Genomic DNA, 14,040 nt, shown 5'->3' on the forward strand with positions numbered 1-14,040 from the left:
TCCTAGGAGAGGAGTTTTTAAAATAGAAAAATTACAAGTCACCTTTTCTGATTATAAAAGTGATACTCAGTGTACATCAGGAAGAAAATAATGATCTGGTATATTTTTACCACCTTTACACAATCACGGTTAACTTGTAGTGCGTTTTTAGTTCAACCTGTAAAGTTCTATTACTTCAGAGACAGAACTAGGATAATAAGATTTATGTCACCTTATGAATTTTCCCGCTTGATATGTTAGCTTTTTCAGTACCATTAAATTTTCCCAGATTTGTATCTCTTAAAAATATTCTCGTTTTGATCACAGTGGTTTCACTTCTGAGAATGTATTCTAAGAAGTCATCAGATTAGCAGAGAGAATGGCATTCACAAGGGCTATTTGTGCTGGCGTTTATGACGGTGAAAGGTGGTCGGTGACTCCCGTGCTGTCCTGCAGGGCAGGATTTTGCTGGAACCCTCTGTGGCCACTGTCAGGGTCTTCCCACGGAGCAGTTGTTCACTGAGCCTCATCTATGCTCAGGTGGAGAGTTAAGTGAGGAGGACCCTCAGGGGACTTGCCGTTTAGTTGAAAACACGGAGCTGGGCAAAATAGGAACTCCTGCATGACAGAATAATAATGCAGGGGCAGCCAGGTGTGAGGCAGGCAGGGCTGTGGGAAAGGCTGGGGCCCTGGCTTGGCATCTCAGGTTGGGAGCCAGAATGGAGAGAGCCCGGAGTGCCAGGGAGAAGGCACGGTCAGCGAGCAGCACGAAAGGTTTTGAACTCTGTGCCAAGGGCTGGGGCCTTTGTGGCATGCTTATTTGGGAACTCGGTGGGCAGAAGATGGGAAGGAAGGGGAGCGGAGGTGTGAGGGGGCGAGAAGGCCCTGGAGGTGTGTGTGGGCGGGTATTTCTTTTTCTTTGTTCTCACCAACAGTAAAATACTCCCTTTGTTTTCAGCTCTGGAGCACATACTTTAACACTAAGCAAGATTGTGCCACATATATGTAATTTACTTGGAGATCCAAACAGCCAGGTGAGTGTATTTTAGTGAGAAAGAATATTGGTTATAGACCCTTACGATGCATTCTGGTGTTCTGTGTGTATCTGATAGGTGGGCGGGACTCTGTTTCTGTTTATAATGCTCAGATAATTGTTCCAGGTGATGAGCATTAATGCCCTTTAGCACTGGTGAATATGGTGGTCATGCCGCCCTGTTCTCTATATGGCTGAGGCCTTGCTATCCTTTAAAGTGATGTCACCCAGATCAGCCTCCGAGATACCGTCCCTCTGGTCACTCACTCTCCAGTCAAAACGGGGTGGCCTTGGGGAAAAGTGATCAATGCTGATTGCAGTCAGTCAGGCTTTGTCTCTTGGGGTTGGGGGGATTGATTGGAAGGGGCCTAAGGGACCTGTTCTGAGGGGATGGAGACTTCCTGTATTTTGTTTGGGTGCTGTATAATACGATGGTGTGTGAAACTCCTTGAACCCTAATGAGGCATGGATGGTATTTTATGTAGATCTTAGGTAAATCCAGAGACCAAACACCGAAGCACCACTTCCTTAATGTAGGCGTAGAAGAGCCGGTAATCTGTGGGCAGTCACCAGGCAGGTCACAGAACTTTCCAAGCTTGGGCCTCAGAAGTGCCAGTTCTCCCACAGGTTCAGTTCCGTTTATCACCGAGAGCCATTTTTATTATGATAATTAGCTCATATGAACTCATAAGAAAAATACCTCATTAGATAAAGGGGCCAAAAATTGGAATAGTAACTTACCAAAGAAATACATGTGGTGCGCAGGCATCTCATTTTAAACCCTGACTGATCATTGCTGACATGTCCCCACAGAGGTTGTGCTAGCTCGCTTCCACCTTCCCTGGCTCCCTGGCTCCCGTGTCCCTGTGGCTCTGGGCCCCTCTGGCTCTTGTCCTTCCTTCTTCCTCGGCTTTGCGCTTTCTTATCCCTGCTGCTGCTTTTCCCGTCCTCAGCCCCTCTGTGCACTGTCTGTGGGTTCTCCGGGTCTCTTTTGATCTCACTTGCTTTCCTCTTGCCATCCACTCCTTTATCCAGCCTTCACTGAAAGTATAGGACACTGGAAGTAGATTTTGAGATGTTTCAGTTTACTGAATCATGCTTTTATGTTTCAATGTTAATTTAAAAAGAAACAATTAAAAAAAAATTCTAAGTTACCAAATGGGTTGTTTTGCGTTTTCTCCCTTTTTGGTTTTCTTTCCATTTTTGTTTTCTGTGGGAGGAAAAAAATCCCTTATTGAGGTCACACATTAGATGATTGCTGCTATCACATGGTATCCTCAAGTCCAGCGGGAGAGCCAGCCTGGCTAGCTGAAGTTCTTGTTCCTAACTCAGGCACTGTCACGGGCCACTTGGGTGATGTGACTCCACGCGGTGGGCCCCTGGGACCCTGAGCATTGGCGCGCAGTGAGGTGGGTGCTTGGTGGGCACCCTTGGATAGTCTGTCGCGGACAGAGCCAGAGTACCCCAGACTGTGCACTCAGATGGTCATCCGTCGAACCCCACCTGCCTTAGGCCTGTTTGCCCAACCCCTCCATTTTCCCTCTTTTCTCTGCTGGCAGGGTCCCCTGCCAGTCATTTGTCACTGTATACCAGCTACCAGGTCCCCGCCTGGGCCATTGAGGCACTTTAGTTTGGCATCTACTAGACGCTCAGATACTTGTGGAATGAAGTTGTTGTTTTTTCTAGCCCTCTAAGCAGCCCTCAGCTCACAGAGGAGAAAGTGGAGACTAAAATAGTTTATATATTGGATCTGGGATTACACAGTTCCTAAAGGGCCAAGGAGGTACTCAGGTGTGCTTTGATTCTAAGGCTGGTCATTTTCCCACTAAATCTCTTAAACTGCTGATGGTCCAGACTTTCTAAGCAGGACAGGATGTTGCTTGCTCATTCAGGTGATGGGCTCTGAGCAGATAACATTCATTAGAAAGCAGGCTGAGTCATGTTCAGGAGACAGTGGCATTAACAGCTTGTATAGTAAATCCATGTTTCTGTATAAAAATGGTGCCTAAATTCAGAAGGTCTTTCTTTTCCCAAGTAAACTGATAATCTGTTAGTTGGCTTGGGCCACCATAGTAAAATTCTGTAGACCGGTGGCTTGAACAGAAATACATTTCTCGCAGTTCTGAAGCCTGGTAGTTTGGGATCAGGGTGCCAGCATCGTCTGGTTCTGGAAGTGAGAGGAGGGGTCTCTTCCTGGTCTGCAGACTGCTCCCTCGCTGTGTGCTCACATGACCTCTCTCTGCCTGTGTGGAGAACGGAGCCAGCTTGTGGGTGTCCTTTCTTGAAGGACACCAATCCTGTTGTGTCAAGGCCCTATTCTTATGACTTTGTTTAACCTCAGTTATGTGCTTATAGGTCTTGTCTCTCAGTACAGTTGTGCTGGGGGATTAGGACTTCAGCGTATTGGGGGTGGGAATGAAAACAATCTGTAACATAACATTTGCCCTTTTCCGCCATAGGGGAAAAATGGTCTATGAAGTTACTTGTCCTATAACCTGTAACACTGTTAAATCAGGAGTAGCGGCGGTATTAAGAATTGTAAATTGTGTCCCTACTTCCTTCCTTTGCCTTTTATTCTCTGTTATTTTGATGTCATTGCTTGAGACCAAACACAAACGCATGTTGCTCCCCTCTCTTTGCCTACTGAAGTAAGTACCTGCTCCTCCCCAACCTTCACAGGCTGGCCTTGGTTCCAGGGTATACTGGAAAGTCTCCCCCCCCACCCCGTGTGTTTATTGGCAAACTTTTAAACCGATAGAAAAATATCAGGACTAATAGTAATAATCTGTATTTACCAGTTAACATTTTTGTCACATTTGTTTTCTTTCTCCCTGTATGTATACATATACCCACACATAGAAACACACTCCTTTTTTTCTTTTTTTCTGAACCATGATATTTTTGCTCTGACCTGATGTTTTTGCTCTGAGATACATCTGTTTATATCTCTCAGTAACAAGGATATTTTCTTATAAAATTACATGTTATTTTCATATCTAAGAAACTCAGTATTGCTAAAAATGGTAACATTTGATGTACAATCCGTATTCAAATTTCCCTGTTTTTGTTTGTTTTAAATCTGTTCTGTTTCTTAAGCTTTACTTTTTGCTGCTTTCTTATCTTAGTTCGTATTTGTGTTTTTCCAACTACTTACTCGCTCTTCCTGAAGCACATGCTATGTGTCTCTGCTTTCATGCCTTTGCACACAGGCTGTACCTTGTTTGGAACCTGTCTCATTCCATCTTTACCTGGTAAAATACTGTCCCTTAAGCACATTTTAAGTGGTTCCTTCCTCTTTCAGAGAATGTTCCTTGCTATCATCTAGTATATTTGCTCCCTTCTCTAAACTGTGTGAGTTCTTTGCACTTCTGTATGATATGTACTACATCCCGCTCTGTATTAAATGAAGAATTTATGGACTACCGCTCCTCTCCCTCCCCTCCACCAAGCCCCTTTTAGGACTGTTAGTTTCTTGAATACAGGGTTCTATGTATAATGGCTTTTACTACCCATTTTTTGCTCACTAAGTATTTTATTGAGTTCAATCTAGAAAGCTTTTTACATGGAGTTTTGTTTTTAGTATAATTCATTTATTTGTAGTATTTTCTGTTTTGGGAAAGTGATCTGAAAATTCTAGATTCCTGACATCCTCTGAAAAAACTGAAAGCACTAAGGGATGTGGACTTTAACACATCTACAGGGAGGGGCTTGAATTTCCCCTTTGGAATTGTACCAGCATCATGGCTTTGTCTAGTCAAACATCTGTAAGGGATTGTATCGCAGTTGCATTGGCAGATTGGTGATAAACTCGGGGTGGCGTACAGCCTGTTGTGCCCCAGCAGGAAGCGCTGTGGACTGACACAGAGCAACTGTAAGATCTCTTCTTTTACATCTAGGTTCGAGACGCAGCAATAAACAGCTTAGTGGAGATTTACAGACACGTGGGAGAACGTGTGAGGGCAGACCTCAGTAAGAAAGGATTGCCGCAGTCCCGGTGAGTTCAGACTGTCTTCCTTCCTTCTGCTCTTCTCATCTTCTTTCTTCAGTTAACCACCTGGTTTGCATTACTTAATTTACAGTGGTGATTATATTCAAAGAATATGTGGTCAGAGGATTGGTGGTCGGAGGCCTTATTCAGATCGTGTGTCGGGGCCCCTCCCATTCCACTTACTCAGAAGGAGGACTGTCACCCAGACATCTAGCCACATCTCATGCCATGTATTGACTCTAGAAGCATGTTTAAAATTGACAGGTATTGAACAATTTCAGCATTTTTTGGCTTGTGTAGTTATATCTTGTTTGCAGCAAGTACCTAGTGCAATAGATGCTTCACATGTATTTGTTTGAATTAATGAAGCCTTTCCAGAATGAGCCTGGATAGAAATAAAGAAGTAATAATTCTGGAAAGCATCTTTGAAAAGGTAATTTTCTGCCAGTCTCAATTCATAGAGGCCAGTGCAAGGGCATCCGCATCTCATCAGATCCAAGACCAAGTGAGTCCGCAGATGTCTCTGTTGTAGTCAGCGTTTTAAAAAAATAATGAACAACCGGATATCTATAATTTTAACTAGGGTGGGGGAATCTTAAACCCTTTGTGTTCCGCCCCATTCCTTGAAGGGAGAGAGTAATGTGCAAGTCCTGGGGAGCTACACGTGGCCTGGGCTTCTGGAGCAGCTTGTCTGAGCCTGTCACTGTGTCTGGGAGATAGCAGGGCCCCATGAAGTGACTTGGGAGAGCACACAGCAAGAGTCAGAGCTCAGAGGGAAGCCCTGTTCTTTTGACTCCCCTTTTAATTTTCTCTACCCCATTTCACAAGAGTTTACAGAATATTGGGAGTCTAAATATGGGTTGGGATTTTGAAATATACTGGAGTCCTCTGTCTTGATGTCCCTTAATTGCCTATGATGGAAGCAGGCCCTTTACCCTAAAGTAGGGGTTCTGTGAGCAGGCAGCTGGGGCTTTACTCACTGTTGTTGAGAGTACTGTCTCCTGGGTTGCTCTCACGATGGCCCCTGAGCTATGTGCAAGATTATTAGATGGGGATAAAACTGTTTTCATGTTTTTTATAATAGGTAATCTGTGAGAATAGACTTATTTTGTTACTGTGTTTCATGAGCCTCAGCTTTCTTGTCTTTGAGTATATGGGAGAACGCTTAGGAGAAAGACAAACTTAAAGACAAAAACCCTACATAGTGTTCTAGGGAAAACTGGAGGGCCCAGGTGAGCAGGGAGGGCAGGACTGGCGGGAGAGGGCTGTTTACTCATGATGTCAGTGTCATCACTGGGAAGACAGGCTATGAGCAGTGAAGCCCTTTTCTTCTGGGGATGGGGGCCTCCCCAGGCTGGGTAGCTCCCAGTGGCTCTAGGCTATGAGCAGACCGTCTCACCTAGTGGGACATCTGTGTCCTGTCTGAAGGCTTCTGTAGCAAGCCCATACTCCTGGGAGGTGACATGGTGACGCAGATCTGGAGAGACGAGTGCTCAGAGGAAACTGCTGTCCTCAGGGGAGGCCGGCTTGCAATGCTGCCCCTGGGCTGGCAGCTGGAAGCTTTGATCTGGGGGGACTTCCCATTCCCAAAGAGTGGGCAAGAGTGGCTCACCGTGCCCTAGCAGTGTGTATTACACTGAACATCTGCTTTCCTTTGGGGAGTCTGGCATGTTGCTAAGTGCTACCCCAGGGAGTGTCTGCATGACCAGCCCCAGCAGAGCCCTGGAAGATAGCACAGCATACTCTTGTCATTGTCACAGCCTGTTGCTGGGAATGTTAAGCATGTCTTCTGTGACGCCACTCCACCAGGAGGGGCTCTGGGAAGCTTGTACCTGGTTTCCTGCAGACCTCACCCCATGTACTTTCTCCCTTTGCTGATTTCTTGGAGTGTCTTAAGTATGATAGTGATGGCCATGAGTGTGAATGTGCGCCGAGCCCTGAGTCCTCTCAGCCAATCATTAAACCTGGGTGTGGACTTGGGGACCCCAACACAGAGGGCAATTGAGGTCAGGCTCCAGGGGGCAGTTAATGCCAACCAGACCTGGGGCTAGAACCTTCTCATTCAGACTCCCAGTGAGTGGTTTTTATACCACCCCCCCCCTTTTTTTTTAAATGAAAAGCTGCAGAAGAGTTTAGTTTGGTCCTCTGTGAATGGGAATGAGGTTTCTGATCCCTGATGTGACTTAAAATCCTTCCTAAAATTTGTAGACCACATGCAGAGGGTGGTCCTAGGGAAATGGGCCCACGTCCTTCTCGGTTGTCGCTGTAAAACTCTGGTAGACACGGTGTCTGGAGAAGGAGACTGTTGGTGCTTCAGAGGCATTACTCTGGTGAAAGAGGCCAAAACTTCATGTTTCTTCGTATTTATTACAAGACACTTAACTAGCACTGTGAGGGTCGGAGCCTCTGGCTGCCACCTTTAGTTTGATTTTGCCAGGGACACGTGCAGATTGAGTGAGACCTTGGAAGAATTCTGCCGTTGTTTAGAAGATTCATTGTCTGCTGTCTGTGGTTCCAAGTGGCTGACGGGAATACTTGAACATTCTAGACTTCTGTTAGTCATTTATATATATCTGTTTTGCTGTTATGTGAGCATCACCAATTTTTGGCTTAGCAAGATATGCCATAGGATGAATAACGTAGTGTGGGATATGCGTGGTGCTTTCTGAAACGTGCATTTCATCCTGAAATGAAAACGCTGCCCTCTTAAGAGTTTGTCCACCGAGTGAGTGCTGCGTTTGTGAAGATTAATTCTATCTCTAGGAAATGTGGGATGAATAAAATGCCTTGATAATATCAGCTAAGTGACATAAGCATTAAGATAAAAAATGGGCCCTGAGGTACAGCTCCTTTTTCCCTTTCACAGTTGGGAGGAGACCTGCCCTTTCATCTGCTTCACTTTGGTGGAGCTGGAATTTCACTTTTGGGCCATGCATTTGGTCATTACTTGAGTCTCCTCTATCTGGTAGCTAAAGTCATTTTTTTTTTTTTTTAAAGATCTCATTTATTGAGAGAGAAAACGAACAGGGGGAGGGGCAGAGGGACAAGCAGACAGTGGGGGAGCCTAACCCGGGGCTTGCTCCCAGGATCCTGAGCTAAAATCAGATGCTTAACTGATTGAGCCACTCAGGCTCCTGTCATTCAGAATGTTAAAGCCAGTGCCTCATTGAGTCATTCCAGCTTTCGGTGTTTCCATGGAGAATTCTAAAGCCATTCTGTTTCTTCATCCTATGTAGATAACTTTGATTTTCTTGCTCTGAAACTTCATGATGATGGGTCTTGTCTGAGAGACCATTTTCATTTATTTGCATGGTGCACTTGGAGGGCTTTTCCTTCTGGAACCTCATGTCTTCTGAGCAAGGTACTTTAGGAATATTGCTACTGTATTTATAAATATAGGCAGTATGTAAATATAAAACTTATATTTACAAGCATGATAGTTATACTATGACCACTTGAATATTGGGTATTTGATTTAAAAATTTGCCTTTCTTGTTCCAGTTGTATGGTCCCTTTTTATAGTATTCCATTTCTGTTTTTTAAATAAGAGCCTTCTTGAAATGTTCCTATACTATAATTTTCATATTTTTATAATTTACTGTATCTCCTTTAAAATGAACAGTTCAGTTGTTTTTAGTATATTCAGAAAGTTGTATGGCAATCACTGCTATCAGTAGAACATTTAAAAAGAATCCCTGTATCCATCAGCAGTCACTCTCTATTCCTTCCTTCTACCTAGTTCCTCACAACCACTAGTCTACTTTTTATTTCTATGGGTTTGCCTGTTTTGGGACATTTCATGGAAATCACACAAAATGTAACTTTTTCTTGACTGCCTTCTTTCACTTACCACCATATCTTCAAAGTTCAACCATATTATACCATGAGTCATTCCTTTGTATTGCTGAATAAAATTCCACTATATGTATATTTCACATTTTGTTTCTCCATTCCTCTGTGGATAGACACTTGCTTCTACTTTTTGGCTATTGTGAATAATGCTGCTGTGAAAGTGGTTGTACAGATCTTTCTTTTTTTTTTTTTTTAAAGATTTTATTTATTTATTTGACAGAGGTCACAAGTAGGCAGAGAGGTAGACAGAGAAGAGGAAGCAGGCTCCCTGCTGAGCAGAGAGCCCGATGCGGGGCTCGATCCCAGGACCCTGGGATCATGACCTGAGCCGAAGGCAGAGGCTTTAACCCACTGAGCCACCCAGGCGCCCTGTACAGATCTTTCTTACGTTACTTGCTTTCAGCTCTGGGGTTAGATTTCAGAAGTGGAGCTGCTGGATCATATATACTGCTATGTTTAGTATTTTGAGGAACCACCATTATGTTTTTCACAGCTGTTGCACCATTTTGCATTCCCACCAGCAGTGCCAACAGTTGTTATTTTGGATTTTGGATTCTTTTGTTTTATTTTCTTAGTGTTTGGGGATTTCAGTTGCCATCGTAATTTATAGAAGCCTAGTTAGAATTATTACCCTTTTAATTTCAGTATTAAAAACTTCACTCTTACATAGTTCTGTTTTCTCCCTTTGTTTCTTCTTCTGCTGTGTTTATCTATACATCTTTGTATATTAAGCCCATCAACACATACAGTTTTATACTTTTTTTTTCCTAAAGATTTTATTTATTTATTTGACAGAGAGAGATCACAAGTAGGCAGAGGCAGGCAGAGAGAGGGGGAAGCAGGTTCCCCGCTGAGCAGAGAGCCTGATGCGAGGCTCAGTCCCAGGACCTGAGCGTAAGGCAGAGGCTTAACCCACTGAGCCACCCAGGCACCCCAGTTTTATACTTCTTGCCTTATGTAGTTTACTTTTAAATCATGTAAGATAAGAAAAAAGTTAAAAACAAAACATAAATTTATACTATTGTATTTACCTAGATTTTATCTTTACCTTTGTAGTTACTTTTACTGGTGTTTTTATACTGTCATGTGGTTTTGGGCTAATGTATTGGCTTCTTTCATTTCAAACTGAAGGGCTTGTCTAATTTTTTATTTATCTAAAAATGTCTTAAATTCTTCTTCATTTTTCCCCACTCAGAGTCTGCAATTCATTATATTTGGTAGTATGATTTCACATAAATACTGAAATATCTTTGGTCCGGAGAAGATTCTCTCCTTCATTTTTGAAGGATAATTTTGTTATAATGTAGAATTCTTGGTTGAGCTTTTTAGGTTTTATTTTATGTGTGTATGTATTTGCTTGCTTATTTTCAAATTATTGAAGTATACTTGGTTGAGATTTCAAATTTCAAGACTGAATATGTTATCCCAGTGCCACCTGGTCTCCACTGTTTCTTTTTTTTTAACTGAGAAATTAATTATCTCATTGAGGATGTTTTATTATTTATTTATTTATTTAAATCTTAATAAACATATAATGTATTTTTATCCCCAGGGGTACAGGTCTGTGAATCGCTAGGTTTACACATTTCACAGCACTCATCGTAGCACATACCCTCCCCAATGTCCCTATCCCCACCCCCCTCTCCCGTCCCCACTCCCCCCAGCAACCCTCAGTCTGTTTTTTGAGATTGAGTCTTTTATGGTTTGTCTCCCTTCCAATCCCATCTTTTCATTTTTTCTTTTCCTAGCTCCCCTCAACCCCCCCACATTGCATCTCCACTTCCTCATATCAAAGAGATCATATGATAGTTGTCTTTCTCCGATTGACTTATTTCGCTAAGCATGATACCCTCTAGTTCCATCCACATCGTCGCAAATGGCAAGATTTCATTTCTTTTGATGGCTGCATAGTATTCCATTGTGTATATATACCACCTCTTCTTTATCCATTCATCTGTTGATGGACATCTAGGCTCTTTCCACAGTTTGGCTATTGTGGACATTGCTGCTATAAACATTCGGGTGCACGTGCCCCTTCGGAGCACCACGTTTGTATCTTTAGGATATATACCCAGTAGTGCAATCGCTGGGTCGTAGGGTAGCTCTATTTTCAGTTTTTTGAGGAACCTCCACGCTGTTTTCCAGAGTGGTTGCACCAGCTTGCATTCCCACCAGCAGTGTAGGAGGGTTCCCCTCTCTCCGCATCCTCGCCAGCATCTGTCATTTCTTGACTTGTTAATTTTAGCCATTCTGACTGGTGTGAGTTGGTATTTCATTGTGGTTTTGATTTGTATTTCCCTGATGCCGAGTGATGTGGAGCACTTTTTCATGTGTCTGTTGGCCATCTGGATGTCTTCTTTGCAGAAATGTCTGTTCATGTCTTCTGCCCATTTCTTGATTGGATTATTTGTTCTTTGGGTGTTGAGTTTGATAAGCTCTTTATAGATTTTGGATACTAGCCCTTTATCTGATATGTCGTTTGCAAATATCTTCTCCCATTCTGTCAGTTGTCTTTTGGTTTTGTTAACTGTTTCCTTTGCTGTGCAAAAGCTTTTGATCTTGATGAAATCCCAGTAGTTCTCATTTTTGCCCTTGCTTCTGTTGCCTTTGGCGATATTCCTAGGAAGAAGTTGCTGTGGCTGAGGTCGAAGAGGTTGCTGCCTGTGTTCTCCTCAAGGATTTTGATGGATTCCTTTCTCACATTGAGGTCCTTCATCCATTTTGAGTCTATTTTCCTGTGTGGTATAAGGAAAGAGTCTAATATCATTTTTCTGCATGTGGCTGTCCAATTTTCCCAGCACCATTTGTTGAAGAGGCTGTCTTTTTTCCATTGGATATTCTTTGCTGCTTTGTTGAAGATTAGTTGACCATAGAGTTGAGGGTCTATTTCTGGGCTCTCTATTCTGTTCCATTGATCTATATGTCTGTTTTTGTGCCAGTACCATACCGTCTTGATGATGACAGCTTTGTAATAGAGCTTGAAGTGTGGAATTGTGATGCCACCGACTTTGGCTTTCTTTTTCAATATTCCTTTGGCTATTTGAGGTCTTTTCTGATTCCATATAAATTTTAGGATTATTTGTTCTATTTCTTTAAAAAAAGTGGATGGGATTTTGATAGGGATTGCATTAAATGTGTAGATTGCTTTAGGTAGCATAGACATTTTCACAATATTTGTTCTTCCAATCCATGAGCATGGAATATTTTTCCATTTCTTTGTGTCTTCCTCAATTTCTTTCATGAGTACTTTATAGTTTTCTGAGTACAGATTCTTTGCCTCTTTGGTTAGATTTATTCCTAGGTATCTTATGGTTTTGGGTGCGATTGTAAATGGGACTGACTCCTCAATTTCTCTTTCTTCTTTCTTGTTGTTAGTGTAAAGAAATGCAACTGATTTCTGTGCACTGACTTTTATCCTGACACTTTACTGAATTCCTGTACAAGTTCTAGCAGTTTTGGAGTGGAGCCTTTTGGGTTTTCCACATACAGTATCATATCATCAGCAAAGAGTGATAGTTTGACTTCTTCTTTGCCAATTTGGATGCCTTTAATTTCTTTTTGTTGTCTGATTGCTGAGGCTAGGACTTCTAGTACAATGTTGAACAGCAGTGGTGATAACGGACATCCCTGCCGTGTTCCTGACCTTAGTGGAAAAGCTTTCAGTTTTTCTCCATTGAGAATGATATTTGCAGTGGGTTTTTCATAGATGGCTTTGATAATATTGAGGTATGCGCCTTCTATCCCTACACTTTGAAGAGTTTTAATCAGGAAGGGATGCTGCACTTTGTCAAATGCTTTTTCAGCATCTATTGAGAGTATCATATGGTTCTTATTCTTTCTTTTATTAATGTATTGTATCACATTGATGGATTTGCAGATGTTGAACCAACCTTGCAGCCCTGGAATAAATCCCACTTGGTCGTCGTGAATAATCCTTTTAATGTACTGTTGGAGCCTTTTGGCCAGTATTTTGGTGAGAATTTTCGCATCTGCGTTCATCAAGGATATTGTTCTGTAATTCTCTTTTTTGGTGGGATCCTTGTCTGATTTGGGGATCAAGGTGATGCTGGCCTCATCAAATGAGTTTGGAAGTTTTCCTTCCATTTCTATTTTTTGGAACAGTTTCAGGAGAATAGGAATTAATTCTTCTTTAAATGTTTGGTAGAATTCCCCTGGGAAGCTGTCTGGTCCTGGACTGTTTGTTTGGAGATTTTTGATGACCGTTTCAATCTCCTTACTGGTTATGGATGGGTCTGTTCAGGTTTTCTGTTTCTTCCTGGTTCAGTTGTGGTAGTTTATATGTCTCTAGAAATGTATCCATTTCTTCCAGGTTGTCAAATTTGTTGGCGTAGAGTTGCTCGTAGTATGTTCTTATAATTGTTTTTATTTCTTTGATGTTGGTTGTGATCTCTCCTCTTTCATTCATGATTTTATTTATTTGCGTCCTTTCTCTTTTCTTTTTGATAAGTCTGGCCAGGGGTTTGTCAATCTTATTAATTCTTTCACAGAACCAGCTCCTAGTTTCGTTGATTTGTTCTATTGTTTTTTTAGTTTCTATTTCATTGATTTCTGCTCTGATCTTTATGATTTCTCTTCTCCTGCTGGGTTTAGGCTTTCTTTGTTGTTCTTTCTCCAGCTCCTTTAGGTGTAGGGTTAGGTTGTGTATTTGAGACCTTTCTTGTTTTTTGAGAAAGGATTGTACCGCTATATATTTTCCTCTCAGGACTGCCTTTGCTGTGTCCCACAGATTTTGAACCGTTGTGTTTTCATGATCATTTGTTTCCATGAATTTTTTCAATTCTTCTTTAATTTCCTGGTTGACCCATTCATTCTTTAGAAGGATGCTGTTTAGTCTCCATGTATTTGCGTTCTTTCCAAATTTCCTCTTGTGATTGAGTTCTAGCTTCAGAGCATTGTGGTCTGAAAATATGCAGGGAATGATCCCAATCTTTTGGTACCGATTGAGACCTGATTTATGACCCAGGATGTGGTCTATTCTGGAGAATGTTCCATGTGCACTAGAGAAGAATGTATATTCTGTTGCTTTGGGATGGAATGTTCTGAAGATATCTGTGATGTCCATCTGGTCCAGTGTGTCATTTAAGGCCTTTATTTCCTTGTTGATCTTTTGCTTAGATGATCTGTCCATTTCAGTGAGGGGAGTGTTAAAGTCCCCTGCTATTGTTGT

At 42.2% G+C, this 14,040-nt stretch overlaps 1 protein-coding gene across 1 annotated transcript in view; it reads left to right on the forward strand.

The window, feature by feature from the left end:
• CLASP1 (cytoplasmic linker associated protein 1) overlaps window positions 1-14,040 on the forward strand; it is a 279,688-nt gene that overhangs the window by 101,440 nt on the left and 164,208 nt on the right. The window contains exons 6-7 of the mRNA XM_080798123.1: window positions 938-1,013; window positions 4,909-5,006. Of these exons, the coding sequence (XP_080654249.1) occupies window positions 938-1,013; window positions 4,909-5,006 (174 nt within the window). The remainder of the gene's footprint in view (window positions 1-937; window positions 1,014-4,908; window positions 5,007-14,040) is intronic.

The sequence above is a fragment of the Martes martes genome, assembly GCF_963455335.1.
Source record: "Martes martes genome assembly, chromosome: 3".
Classification (NCBI taxonomy): Eukaryota; Metazoa; Chordata; class Mammalia; order Carnivora; family Mustelidae; genus Martes; species Martes martes.